Raw genomic sequence first — 13,789 nt, 5'->3', positions numbered from 1 at the left:
CTTGGAAGCCACAACCCTCCAGAGATTGGGTACCAGCCCCCCAGCCCCAGACAAACCAGTTTCATTGTTCTGCGTCCAAAGAAGGCCGAGACACAAGTATTGAGTAAACATACTCAGGGTCTTTATTCTTGACCCCGCAGACCACACTCTCAGGGCCCTTCGATGACTGCCATTCTCAAGATCCAACATGTTGCATTGATTTTAGCCACAGACAGAAATCGACATTCATTAAAAACCGGGGATTTGAGGCTGGAGGTGCAGGATGCCAGTCTGTCGGTGAGACGGACCTGTGGAGGTTCAAAGCCAACAAGAGTCTGGCCCGGGCTTGGCTATGCTCAGGGTAGGGGGCGTCAACCCAGGACACAGGTACGAGGTTATACAGGGAAGCTCTGCGTCCTCACCCCAGGGGACGAGGATCAAGCCTTCCCTCTTTATAGACGTACTGGCTCTCTTACTTCCCCTTCAATGGTCCTTCCACCAACGCCTGGAGCTAGAAAGAAGACAGGAAGCAAACTCTCTCTCTCCAACTGCTCTTGTGTATTGACTGCTTCTGGTCAAATGTGAGGGGACTAAAGGCGGTCCCCAAAGCAGGTGGTGTTGAAGCAGTCATGACCTGCTATTTCTCAGGGCGGGGAACTCATCAGTGGCCCTGGGGACTTGGTTGCAATCAGATCAACAGCCAGAATGCACCCCATGGCAAGCTTACAACCCCACAGGTCACTAAAGTTCAAAGCGGATCCCACGCCTCAGGCACCTGAGGTTACAGCCCAGAAATTACCCAGAGCCCCTCCCACCCGGGTTCTTGGTTGGGCACCAGAGTAAACACAAAAGTTAGCTCTGGGTTTCTAGAGGGCTTCTGGCTGCTTTCTGCCAATTTATGACGCTGCTCTTCCTTCTCCCCATCTCCCCAAATCATATTTTGGTTGACTCCTTGAGGAAAAGGAAAGTACATTCTGCCAAATTCTATGACGACAGCGGACTACTTTTAAGACCAGCGCAAACACGGTTCTCTTTCCAGAGTGAGGCGAAATGAAACACTGGCTGTGGAGGACCTTCTGTTGTCGTTGTTCTCGTCATGTTGTTTTGAGTCCTAAGGTAATTGCCCGAATGTCTCCGTGACAACTCCTTAGGACAGAGAGAGAGACAGAAGGGGTGGGTCTGGGGACGGACGGAAACTAAGACGCTGACCTCCAGGCTGGAGTGCTCCGGGAACGGGGCTGCTGCAAATGGTCCCTGAGACATCAGGTGGTTTTCACCGTAAAGTCAGCTGAGGTCATGCTTTTCTCCCCAGAGCCCGAGTGGCAAAAGCAGCAGGATGTCTCACATCAGTCCTAGATGGGGAGGCGTGAGGAGCTGCTGTCTGGGCCTCTGGCAACGCGCTTCCTCCTTGGGCGGAGGAATGGGATTCAGTCTCAGGAGAGCGAGCACTAAGGATTTCCCGACAACCAGCATCTCAGGGAAGGTCTTGGCCTGTGCTACATTCAACGGGTCAGATTCCCCCTTCTTCCCCACAACGCAGGGATGGCACCGAGGACACAAGTGGGAAGGGAGGTCCAAAGGACCTGCTGGCACCGATGTATTTGGTCGCTGAGGCTGTTTCCAAGAAGTTCCGCCGCCACCACTCACTGGGTAGGGAACCTTCTTCTGGAAACAGTGATGAGGTATAAACGAACATCTTGAGAAAAGAGAGCCGGCTGGTAACAGTGCAGGCGAAAATAACCAGGTGCCTCTGAAATGGAGAGGTCAGGCTATACCGTAGAGCTCATCTTCTCACTCACCGATTCTAAGTTTTAAGAATGGATTATAAATACTCTGGGCTTCTCTTCTGGTGATGGGGTGCTGGAGAGTTCTATATTGTCCACAAGGACATTCTTGTCTTCCAGTCTGATGACGGTGGGCTCAGGGGTGGGAGAGGGGGTTGGGTTTTTGTGCATGTGGGGCAAGCTGGTCTGGCTGATGTCCAGGTCTTTGAAAGCGTGAAGCATGAACACACCCAGAATGATGGTGACAAAGCCAGAAAGGGTGCCCACAATGTCCACTGCAGACATGCTGTGCCATTCCTTGAAGAGGATGACGGAGGAGGTAACCACCACCGTGGTGAAAAACACATAGTAGATGGGGAACACCAGCGAGGTATTAAAAATGTCCAGCGCCCTGTTGAGGAAGTTGACCTGAGTGCTGAGAGAGAGTGCCAGGATGAGGGACAGGATGTAGGGGAGGGGGTGCCGCACTACTGGCATCCCTTGGAAGAAGTTCTTGATGGTGATGCCCAGGCCCTTGACAGCAGACACAGAGAAGGCTCCGATCACAGAGCAGATGATGATGTAGACAAGGATATTCCTTTGTCCGTAGCGTGGAGCGACGACGAAGATGAGGATGAGGCAGAACACCAGGAGAAGCACAGCAAACACGATGTACCCTTCAGGAAGGGTGGGAGACAGATAACCAAGCTGCAGAGGGGGGGCTTAGTTTCTAGAACCTTCTACCCCTGGTCATGGGAGATAGCACTAAAAACTTGAGCCCTAAAGTTAGACAGACATAGGGTCCAGCCCCATGTCACAACTTTTAACTAATTTGGGCAGGTTATTAATTAAAGTGCAAAACCTCCATTTCCTTACTTGTAAAATAGAACGAATAATAGGACCTTTCTCATAGATCTTTTTTTGTGGGATTAAATGAGATAATGCAAACTATAAGACTGTGTCATTCCCCCCACCCCCATTAATGCCCAATGTGATGGTATTTGGACATCAGGCCTTTGGAAGGTGGCACCCTTTGAAGATGGCACCCTCATGAATGGGATCAGTGTCCTTATAACAGAGACCCCAGAGAGCTAGCTCCCTCACTCCTTCCACCATGTGAGGACACAGAGAGAAGTTGGCCATTTATGACCAAATTATGGCCCAAACCAGGGCCTTGATCTCGGACTTCCCAGAAGTATAAGAAATACACTTCTGTTGTTTATAAGCCCCCCAGTCTGTGGTATCCTGTTAAGTGGCCTGAACATACCAGGACAATGCATAGAATGTATTTAGAACCATGCCTGGTACATAATGAACACAGAATAAATGACATCAATACACATCAGGCTGGGATGTGTGAGCCAACCCTAAGAGGAGCCCTCGCCCCCCCACCCCCGACTTTCCTTCTTTAGCTTCCTTCTCCTCCAGGGGGCAGCACCTGGCACGGGTCAGCACCCAGTGAGACCTTCCCTGGGGTCCATCCCCTGTGCTTTCCAGCTTCCGAGGGCGGGATGGGGCGGGGTCCTACCTGTGTCTTTCATCTTAGCAGCCATCTCCACGACGGTGGCAACCTTCTCTTCCTCCGGGGCGTGTATCACCATCACTGTGCTGCCAGCCACACAGATCACACAGCCCAGCTTCCCCAGCAGATTCAGGCTCTCTCCCAGAAAGTATGAGGACAGGATGGCACTGCAGGTGGACATGGGAGAGAGGGATTAGCAGCCGGGCCTGTCCCAGCGTCCTGAAGGAAAATGGTGGCTGAGCAAGCATTCATGGAGAAGAACAGATCAGGACTCACTACTCTCCCCCACAAGATGTTTGAAATAGATACTTATTTATAGGAGGGTTCTGGTGTGTGCTGGAGGAATGGACATATATGTGGATTTCTTTCACTAAAAGGATCCCCCAACAGAGAAGTCACAAAAGCCCTCATGGCATTGTCTAACTTCCCACCCAGTAAGCACATCTCCCCTTAACATTACGAACAGATGCTTTCAGGCTTGGCTTATATACCTCTGATGGCAAGCAACTCACCCCTTCACAAGGCAAATGATTCTATCGTAGGTTCATTCTAATTACCAAAAATATGATAATTTCTATTCAATGTCCTATTTCTGCTCCTTGAGTTCCTTGGGTTCATATAGAACAGATCTGTTCCTTCTTCCATTTGTATATGTCAATATAAACCACCACAATGACAATTATAGGCGCTATATCCTAACATAATACCTAGTACATAATCATTATGTACTTGGTACATAATGCATTACATATATTATGTACTAGGTATTATGCTAGGAACCTTCTACTTATTTTTTTAAAGATTTTATTTATTTATTTGATAGACAAGATCACAAGTAGGCAGAGAGGCAGGCGGGGGTGGGGGGAAGCAGGCTCCCCACTGAGCAGAGAGCCCGATGTGGGGCTCGATCCCAGGACCCTGAGATCATGACCTGAGCTGAAGGCAGAGGCTTAACCCACTGAGCCACCCAGGTGCCCAGAATTTTCTACTTATTATATTCCATTAACATCTTATAACTCTTTGAGAAGTAAAATATACTATCCCCATTTTATAGATGGGAAGACTGAGTCTCCTAAAAGTTAAAATAACTTGGCAAGGTCATACAACTAGTAATTAGCAGGGCCAGGATTTTAGCTGAGTTTCTGTCTAATTATAAATCCTATGATTTTTCCTCTACACCTCATTGAAGAGAATTCCTGTGACTTCCCTGTGTTTTCTCTTGCCTGGGCAAAACCCCTCCAGTTTCTCGCTATTCCTTGGTGATATGATTTTCATTCCCTCACATCCTCAGATGAGCTGGCAGAGGTGAGGGAAGAAGGGAGGGAAACTGGACAAGGCAGGTATGATCGCAGGACAGCTTTCTGTTTCTTTAGGAAGGTAACATGAGCATAGGGTAAAAGGCAGTTGGCTGATCTAGGACTGAATTACTCCCCAAAGTTCTGTTTAAGGTACCAAGAGAGAGGGCATTGATGTCCAAGCTCCTCTGAATGTCTTCCGTCTCTCCTCTAAAACTACCAAAAACATTGGCATTTGAGAGAGGCTGGGGGCATTTGCATAGGCAGGTCACACAGTGGAGAATTCCTTACCTCTCCCAACTTCCTGAGAGTGGAGATTCATACAGTAATCAGATAGGCGACAGTGTAATCATGGCTACATCAGCCAGCTGTGTGATGTGAGTCATGCCTCTGTTTATTCTTGATTGTGTCAATGTTACAAAATTGTAATCAAGATGGTAAAAAAAAAAAACAACAAAAGAAACTGTGTGTACTGGGTGTGGTTTCATGGGATTTACCAAGGCACCCAGGTTAAAGCCAATCATCACAGCCAGCTTCAAAGGGGGCTCCAAGACCCCCTTCCGTCCCCAGGAACTATGCTTATAGTTAGAGAAGAAGGTGGCAATGGGAAGCCCACAGAGTTAGTCCTTGAAGCAACGCCCTAGGGATTATTAGCATCCGCACTGAGCAGAGCAGAAACAGAGGCTTAGGGGAGTTTAGGGGCTGGCCCATGGTAATGTAATTACTGAGTGGCTGAGCTTAAGGTCAGAACTCAGGGAGAGCCGATCTCGAGCTCCTGCCTTCCAACTTGAATGCTGTGCCTACTGACCCACCAAGACATTGACATGAGATGTCCGGCTTGGTGGCAGTGGAAGCCCTTCCAGCTGGTCTGGGCTTGGCCGCCCCCTCTATTGGCCATGCTTCTGAGGGGATGCTAGAGAAGAAGCAGCCAACAGTCCAAGGCTTGGAGCTTGGACCAGCACAGTACCTCTTTCTGGGAGCTGGGACCAACCCAGGTCCCTGACTGCAAGCGGCAGGTGACCCCCATTACAGCTCCAGACCTCAACAAACTGAAAATAGGAAGGAGAGAGAGACAGCGAGAGAGGAGATGATAACCTTATGAGGACACTCAGCGCTCCCAGAGGTGTGACGACAGTCGCAGGGGCAAATGCGTAGGCCCCGAAGTTGGCAACTTCTCCAGCAGCCACTAGGAAATGAAGGGAGAAAACAGGGTAGTGTGGCTTCGAGGCCCCATCTCCAGCCCAAACTAACCTGAGTGGAGACCGTTTCATTCAGTGATCAACCATTCCCAGAATCCCGGGCCCGCATTCCCTAGAATCTTGGTTCTTATGCTTTGCCCCTGGCGAATCTGATCGGAATGTCTGGCCCAGACTCTCCTGATCAAATCCTTCCATTTTAAAGATGGGGCAAGCTAGGCCCAGAGTCCAAGGTCACATGGCATGTGGGTGGAATGACGCCTTCCTATCCCCGAGGCATCTTGGCTTCTAGTCCAGGCCACCGTGAAGTGTGCTTCGGGGACACCCGATGTTTGGCCTGTATCTACACGGTGCATTCTAGGAAGTGTTAATACCAAAGAAACATTTAGTTATTGATTCTCCAGGTACCACTTGGTCATGGAGCCATCTGTCCCAGAGGAACTGTGGGCAGGTGGTTAGAAATTCTGACACTCCCCCACAGCCTGGACGAGATGCATAGAATGTATCCTCCACATTTGAGTTTCTAGTTTGCAGACAACTACAAGTGCATTTTCTGTGTCTGCTGGTAGAGAATGACCTGGGTCTGCCCTTTGAAAGGAGAGGATGAATGCGGTGGCCGTGACTAAGACTGGGATCAAAACCTGACTTATAAATGGAAAGCTGGCTAATTTTTCCATTCGAAAGAATTAGGATTGGAAAGCCAGCGAGGGTGGGTGGAAAGCGGGGGTAATGTGCGAATGTGTAAATCTGGGCAAACTTTAAGTGGCAGACCAGCCATCCACTACATCAGCCAACACACTGCCAGTGGAATGGAAAACCTGGCTAAGGGGTGCCAAGACACTCCGACCGGTAGCTGGAGTCTCTCCATTTCAAGGCTAGTTGAGTAACGACACCTCTCTCATTAGCAGCTCTCTACAAGCCTCTCTGGAGATACAAGTTTCTTGGATGCAGGACTGACTTGGGGTGAAGAATGTGATCCGAAATAAGGGGAAGATGTTCTACCTGCAACGACTGCCAAGGTTTTCTCTTTGAGATTCACACTTCACACAAAGACAGAAATATCCCCACCACCCCCCCTTTCGTGTCCGCCTCTGCCATCAGTGCATCAGTGTTGTTAGGAAAGAGCCCACTTACTGGTGAGAAAGCCAGCCCACCACATGGCGTCCTTCAGGTAGCCATACCCTCCGTCCACTGTAGAAAGGAATGGACACAAAGTCAGAACTTGGCCATGCTTTCTCGGGTCCTTTCTCATTTCTACCTTAACTCTCCAGTCTTGAGTCTATGTTTCCCTTGCTTAGTTCTCTGGGCATGCCTCTGGGCCCCCCCCCCCCCAAAGTGATTCTTTATCTGGCTCTTTCTCATTTCTACCTTAAGTTGCACTTGATACCATCCCTTTTAGTTCTCTGGGCATGGGGCTTTTTTATTTTCATTTCTTTATGGGTTTACTCATTTATGGGTACTGAGCCTTTCTCCTGAGCCTAGATGAATGTCCAGTTGCTTACTTGACGTCTCTTGGATCTCCCACAGGCATCCCAAACTCTGTCCTAAACAGAACTCTTGATTTTAAGGGCACCCCGCACACCCACCCACCACAGGAAACTCAGTAAGTGGTACCTCCATGTACCTAGCTGCTTAAGCCAGAAACCAGGGAATCGCCCTCGACTCTCCCCCTCCTCCACCTTCTGGGTTCCATCCAACCTGCTGTTTCCCTCTCCAAAGAGCATCTCACATGTGTCCACTCCACTGCCACCACCTGACTCCAAGGCGCTACCCGCTCTGGCCTGGGGTGAGGCCACAGCCTCCCGAGGTTCCTCTGGTGTCACTGCCATCATCCCTTTATAACCCATTCACTCAGAGCAGCCGATGGTCTTTTAAGGATGTAAATCATACTGTCACTCCTCAGCTTTTAACAGGCCAATGGCTTCCAAATACAAGACAAAATCCTAAACAAGCCAGTTCATAGTTTTGAACCTGTTCACATCTCCAAAGGTACCTCCCTCCACTCTTCTTACTACTATCTAGCCACTCGGGCTTTCTTCTAGTTCCTCTAAAATGAGGAACTCTTTTTGGCCTTAAGACCTTTGCTTTTCTGTGTCAGGAATAGTCTTCTTAATGACATTGGCTTCTAGCTACCCTCACTCTTCAGGGCTTTGCTTGAACGTTGCTTCCCCTAAGATGCCCTCCGTGACCCCTTATCTCTGGGATGTCTCCCTCGGGATTCTCTTTATCACACCAGCTCTGGTCCTTCATGGTACTATAAATTGAGTTAATGTATTTATTTTCTGGCATTTTTCCCCACTCAAATGGAGACACTATGACACCCAAAATTGTGTTTGGGGCTAGAACTGGAGCTAGAATTGGAACCTCAGGAGTCTGCTTCCAAAACACAGTGTCTCACAGAACATGACACTGAACATGTCCAAACCTGAACCATCCTGATGCCATAAACCTGCTCATCCTGCACTCTCCATCTCAGAAAACAGCGCCCTGGTCTCCCCAGTCGCTCAAGTCAGAAAGCTGAGTCAGTCTCGACTCTGTTTTACCCTCCCCTTGGAGCCAGTCAACACCAAACCCAGTAAGTTCTACCTTTCAAAGCTATCCCTGGACTCCACCATGGTCTCTGTTCCCACCGCAATTCCCCCCAGTCCGAGCTGTGCTCTCTCTCTCCCCTACCTGGTCTCCTGGGTGCTGTGCTTGTGCCCTAATCCATTATCCACGCAGCAACCAGGAATTCCCTCAAAAAGTAAATGGAACTATGTCTGTCCCCTGCCTAAAACCTTTGTCACTTACAAGTGCGCCCAAACTCTGGGACCCCGTTTATAAGACTCTTTGCCATCTGGCCCTTCCCCCATCTCTTACCCCCCATCCCACCACCCCCTCAGCCTTCCTGAGCTACTTTCAGCTTCTAATGTCATTCATGTTCTCTCACCTTGGAGCCTTTGCACATCCTATTCTTTCTACCACGACCTCCTCTTTTCCCCCGCCCTTAGCCATCTCGTCATTCAGGTCCCAGCTTCCAGATCACCTTAGAGAAAACCTCCCCTAGCCCTCCCGGCCTGGGCTTTTCATGCCCCTCCAAAATACCCCCCTAAGTGTCCTGGATTTTCCCCATGATAAAGAGCATGTCACACACTGGGGAACAGTTGCCTGGGTCCCCCACTCGGCTCAATGCCCCATGGGTCCCAGGTCCCCATGTCCAGCGTGGGACCTGGCACAGCAGGTATGCAGTGAATGATAATTAAATGAACAAATTATTTTACACGTGATTCCTTTTCTCCAGAATGGGTTCATAGATATACACCTTATTTGCAAGCAAACAACTCCCTTGTGGACAGAGCCTCAGTCATTCTTTTGTGGCCTGTGAGGGGCTCCATCTGAGAGGCCACGGGGTAAATGGAGATACCGGTGATACCACTGGAGATACCACTGCTCTGGGCAGAGGTATCTGTATTCCCATTTGGCAGGGAAATCGTGGTTGCCCAGGATGACAGAGCTGGTAAGAAATAAAACTGGACTCGATCTGGGGTTTCGGATTCCTGGCCCTGAAACTTTTCCTTATCTGTACCCCAGTTAACATATCTTGAAGTTCTCCAGAAATGTTGGATTTTTAAAGGGAGGTCTCCTGAGGGTGGACTGCATTCCCAGCGGGGTTAACAATGAACCCTTTGCGACCATGGAGGCTAAGCTCGCCAACTGCCGCAGGGGACCCCCGTGAAGGGAGGTTCACAGGGCTGGCTGGGGGCTCCGCTGCCTAGCACCCCACGCCCGTCCTCCCTGCCGGGACCCTACCGGCCCGTGTGGCCCCGGAGGCCACCAGTCGCTGAAGGCCTTTCTTCTTGAGGATGACACTGCTGCCGATGAGGAAGCTGGACAAGAAGGCCAGGCCCAGACCAACGTAGAAGCCATAGTTCTGCCTGAACCTCTCCTTCCAACTGTGAGAGGTGACATTGCTGGGCACCTGGGGGCTGAGGTCGCCGACGATCTGGCACAGGACTTGGTGGGAGGAGCAGTACAGGCTGATCAGGGAACCTGGATGGGAAGAGCACGATAAGAGAGTCACACCGGGGACATCGGTGTGCTTTCAAAATCCTGGAACTGGCCACTGTTTCATACCCCATAGTTCAGCCGCAGTGGGCCTCCATCCACACAAGGGGCTTCGATCCAACAACAATAGATAGCATCCACTGAGTGCCTACTCCCGGCTAGGGGTTTTATTTGCGGAACTCATCCAATTTTTATGACCATCTGTCAGATCAGTGCTGCCTTGAGTTCCCATTTCATAGATGGGAAAATAGAGGCCGTGAGGTGTCAGGCACCTTGCCTAAGAACACAGACTGCCTGACTCCAGAACTCTAGCACGTGACCACGAAGGTGTTCTGATGCCCCACACACCAAGCAGGGTCCTCCAAGCCCTCAGACATCACTGACTCCAAACCCCCACCCTCCCGAGGCATCCCTCCCAGCCTCTGGACCTCAGACAGCTCAGGATCACACAGGGAGTGTCCCCTCCAAGCGGCCTCTTCACTGCCATATCCGTACCTCCAGCCACAACTGGGACTCCTGATAGTTAACATGAGGGATTGAGGCTAGAACTCCCACAGCCCCTTCAGGGCCTGCAGATAACGAAATATAAGCAGCCTGTTGGCTACAACAGACCATTCCTGGGCCTTATTCTAAGACCTCTGGGGCTCGTGGCCAGTGGCGGGGGCCTCCTTCCAGCCTCAGACGGATTACTGTCCCTGTCGCCCCATGAAGCATCCCTTTAGTTCACCTTCCAAGTCCTAGAGATCCTGAAAGCCTGAATCAGCCCTCATGTCCCAGAACCCACCAACCCTTGCTTGCCTTCTGGCAGAAACACTAAGGACAATAGGACAACCTTGGGCCTGAGGGGCACACCCTCTGTCAGGGGAGTTAAGTTGCCCAAGTTCAGAAAAACCACCTAAATCACAGCCAGTAATTCCCCAGCGCCACAACCACATGCTCCTCTGCTCTGGGGTGTTCCGTGAGCATTCCTATCGTGGAAATGGCACAGGGATCATGTCCAGGGTTTTAGCCAAAGAAATTGGGGCCCTGATAAGTTTGGTAAGCTGAGTAAGACGACACTGGCAGCACATAGTGAAGCCAAACTGTTCTCCGTGTGATGTCAAAGCCATGCTCTTAACTGCTACTGGTGCCCCACAGGGCAGGCAGCAAGGGCAGGCTGGGTCTTCGCTTCGTCTCTTGAGGGTTGTTTTAAACTATGAATTCATTACCTACATTTTAAATCAGATTTCCCGGGGCGCCTTGCTGGCTCAGTGGGTTAAAGCCTCTGCCTTCGGCTCAGGTCATGGTCCTAAGGTCCTGGATTGAGCCCCACATCAGGCTCTCTGCTCGGCAGGGAGCCTGCTTCCCTTCCTCTCTCTGCCTGCCTCTATGCCTACTTGTGATCTATCTGTCAAATAAATAAAATCTTTAAGAAAAAAAAAATCAGATTTCCCATGAAAGTCCAGCTTTTGATCTGCCTCTGTTTACCTTATGGAGCGCACCTTCCCAGAGCCCACCACTGACTGTCGCTGAGAGTGGCTGCCCCCTTAGGACACGTTCTATGCAATTCCCCGGGGTCCGTATCTGCTGCCCTTCAATCATTTGGGTTATGTGCTCAGCCCCTGTAGGCATCTGAATTTGTGACTGCCAGCAGTAGAAGGTCTTTTTCAAACTGTGGGGCACCAAAATTCAGGCTCCTGCTCCAAGGACGGAAGCCTGGGCCAGGCACTTCTCCTCAGAGCAATGAGAACTACAGGCCGGCACTGTATGGGCCTCAAAGTCCAAGGTCATGCAGCCCTGGCATTGGCGGTATCTGGATCATAGAGTGGCATCTTGGTCGAATAAAGAAAGAGCAATGTTGACCTTTCTCCCACGGCACAGAAGCAGAGAACAATGGTGCTGGACAGCCCAGGAGACAGGCTGGCTTACCCTCTTACTTGCAGCCAGGAAAACTGAGGCCCAGAGGAAGGGAAGGACTTGCTTGAGTCTCACAAAAACCTAGTGGCAGAGCTGGGCCTGGAAGCCAATGGGGACATCCATGTGTCTTTTGCAATGAGTGATCTCTCTTCCTAACACCTGTGTCACAATCAAGAGAAGGTATGACAAGAAGCCATCTCCATCCCTACTCAGATTTGGTCTGACCTCTCACTCCTGTTCCTCAGCTCAGACGGTCGAGTCTGGGGAGTTCCCTGAATGCAGGAAATGAGCCAGAGCCAGGATATGGGCCAAGGAAGGTGACTCCCTAGAAGAAGGCCAATCCCATTCCCACGCCCTTCACCTGCCTTCCTGAAGGTGCATCTCCAGGAGGTGGAGCCAAACGGTGAACTTGCCTGTTTTGGGGAAGCCTGAAGCACCCAAGGCCTCGGCAGCCTCCACTGAATTAAGTTTTCCCATAAGGGCAGAAAGAAAAAGAAAGGTCTGATGGCCAAAGGAAATCCAGCTCTGGGGAGGATGCTCATTAGCCAAATGGCTGTTGGGCCTGGTGATTCTTATTCCTCTTCCAGAATATGCTAGGACTTGGGAACATATTCTTCCCCAGGGGAAGGTGAGGCCGAAAGTGGACTGCATTGTTGGTCAGGAAACCACAGCCAGCCAACACCCACAGAAATGGCTTTGAACACTTTGCTGGGCAAGAGAAGTTAGAGAAACAGCGCTCTCTGACAGGCTGCCAGAGCAAGGGGAGGTAGGAACACGGAGACACATCAAGAAAGGAGTATAGCAACACGAGTGCAGGTTTGAGAATCCAAGAGCTCTAATTTTACATTCCACTCCCCCAACTGCAGGACCGTTGGGCAAATTATCAGGCTTTTCAGGGCCTCTGTTTCTTTCTCTCCAGAAAGAAGACAGCAAGGTAATAATACGTACTTGCCCTCTAGAGTGAAGGACTAAATGAGATAATGCGGGTAAAGAGCCTAGTGCACCACCGCATTCCTGGTAAGAGCTCAACGCACAGCTCAGGGTCTTTCCTTAGCCCTTCCTGGTTTTCTTTCCCTCAGTTTCTACAAGGTGCATTTGGGTTTGGCGGTGGTGAGTGTCTGCGCCCCTCTCCCTGGTCTTTGGTGGGCCCCAGGGAGACAACCAGACCCTGGCAGGTAAGAGAATCTGAAGCAACTATACATAAGAAACCACCGTGAAACCCCCCACTCTGGCTGAGCAGCTCCAATCAATTATGCCTGCCTCCGCCTCCTCCCGCCCCACGAGTCCCTTTTCCTCCCATTCCCCCTCTCAGCTCCCCAGCTCCGAAGGTGGGGAAGTCAGCCAGAACCCTGCTCCTCTCCCCCGCCCAAGACCGGCCCGACCATAGGTCATGCTGACCCAGCCCTCCCCGGTTTGGGCCGCCGCAGGAGAGCACGCGAGGGAAAGGAGCAGCGGGGACGGGAAGGCGCGAAGCGCGCGGCGCTCCCGGGTCCCCTGGGGACCGCACGCACCGTTCTGGCAGCTGGCGTTGCTGGCCGGCAGCTCCATGGGCCCCGGGCGCACGGACCGACCGACGGACGCGCGGGCGGCTGGCGCCCCGGGCTCCCCGGCTCCGGAGCAGGTGGCCGAGACTCGTCCCGGCTTGGCCGGCGTGCGAGAAGCTGCTGGGGTCGGGCCCAGGGGTGGAGAGAATGACGCGGCCCGGAGGAGGACGGTCCCTGGGGAGGAGTCACCCCGACGTCTCGAGCAACTCCCTGGGTCGGGGGCCCAGCGCCTGCGCTGCCAGCACAAGGGCACGCGCCCTCCCGGGGTGCGGAGGCTGCCAGGCATCCCGGGAGGGAGTCGCCCGGTTGCTGGGGGGGGGGGGGCGTGGTGGAATCCCCTCACCCCCACCCGGGCAGGAGGCAAGGGGGCGGGTCCCCTGACGCCGCCCCTCCGCGGCGCCGGGACTGCACAGTTGCCTCGGCAGGGACAGAGTTGATGGGTCCTCAGAGGTGGGAGAGGGGGAGACTTCCTGGCCAAGGTGGAAGTGGAAACGTGGGAGTTGGAAAAGGCACTGCAGCCCGTTGGAGCCCTCTCAGACTGGGGTGGTGT

At 51.8% G+C, this 13,789-nt stretch overlaps 1 protein-coding gene across 1 annotated transcript; it reads right to left on the bottom strand.

Moving 5' to 3' along the window:
* Positions 1–99: 99 nt before the first annotated feature.
* NIPAL4 (NIPA like domain containing 4) lies at positions 100–13,539 on the bottom strand. The gene is made up of 6 exons (XM_004738106.3): positions 13,207–13,539; positions 9,545–9,784; positions 6,890–6,946; positions 5,655–5,745; positions 3,271–3,431; positions 100–2,419 (listed from the first exon to the last, which is right to left on the bottom strand). Exons 1-6 carry the CDS (start codon positions 13,523–13,525, stop codon positions 1,791–1,793), a joined length of 1,497 nt encoding a protein of 498 aa, XP_004738163.2. The 5' UTR covers positions 13,526–13,539; the 3' UTR covers positions 100–1,790.
* Positions 13,540–13,789: the final 250 nt, after the last annotated feature.

The sequence above is a fragment of the Mustela putorius genome, unplaced genomic scaffold (genome assembly GCF_011764305.1).
Source record: "Mustela putorius furo isolate JIRA1106 unplaced genomic scaffold, ASM1176430v1.1 tig00000407_pilon_pilon_pilon, whole genome shotgun sequence".
NCBI lineage: Eukaryota > Metazoa > Chordata > Mammalia > Carnivora > Mustelidae > Mustela > Mustela putorius.
Note: the sequence above shows the minus strand (reverse complement) of the source record. Positions and strands in the feature narration are given on the sequence as shown.

Excerpts from the sequence above, each read along its gene's own strand:
- NIPAL4 (XM_004738106.3), bottom strand. The coding sequence starts at position 13,525 with ATGCCTGGCAGCCTCCGCACCCCGGGAGGGCGCGTGCCCTTGTGCTGG. Across the intron at positions 6,947-9,544 it reads CTCCGGGGCCACACGGGCCG|TGGACGGAGGGTATGGCTAC; the intron begins GTAGGGTCCCGG and ends TCCTTTCTACAG. Across the intron at positions 5,746-6,889 it reads GTGGGCTGGCTTTCTCACCA|TGGCTGCTGGAGAAGTTGCC; the intron begins GTAAGTGGGCTC and ends TTCATTTCCTAG.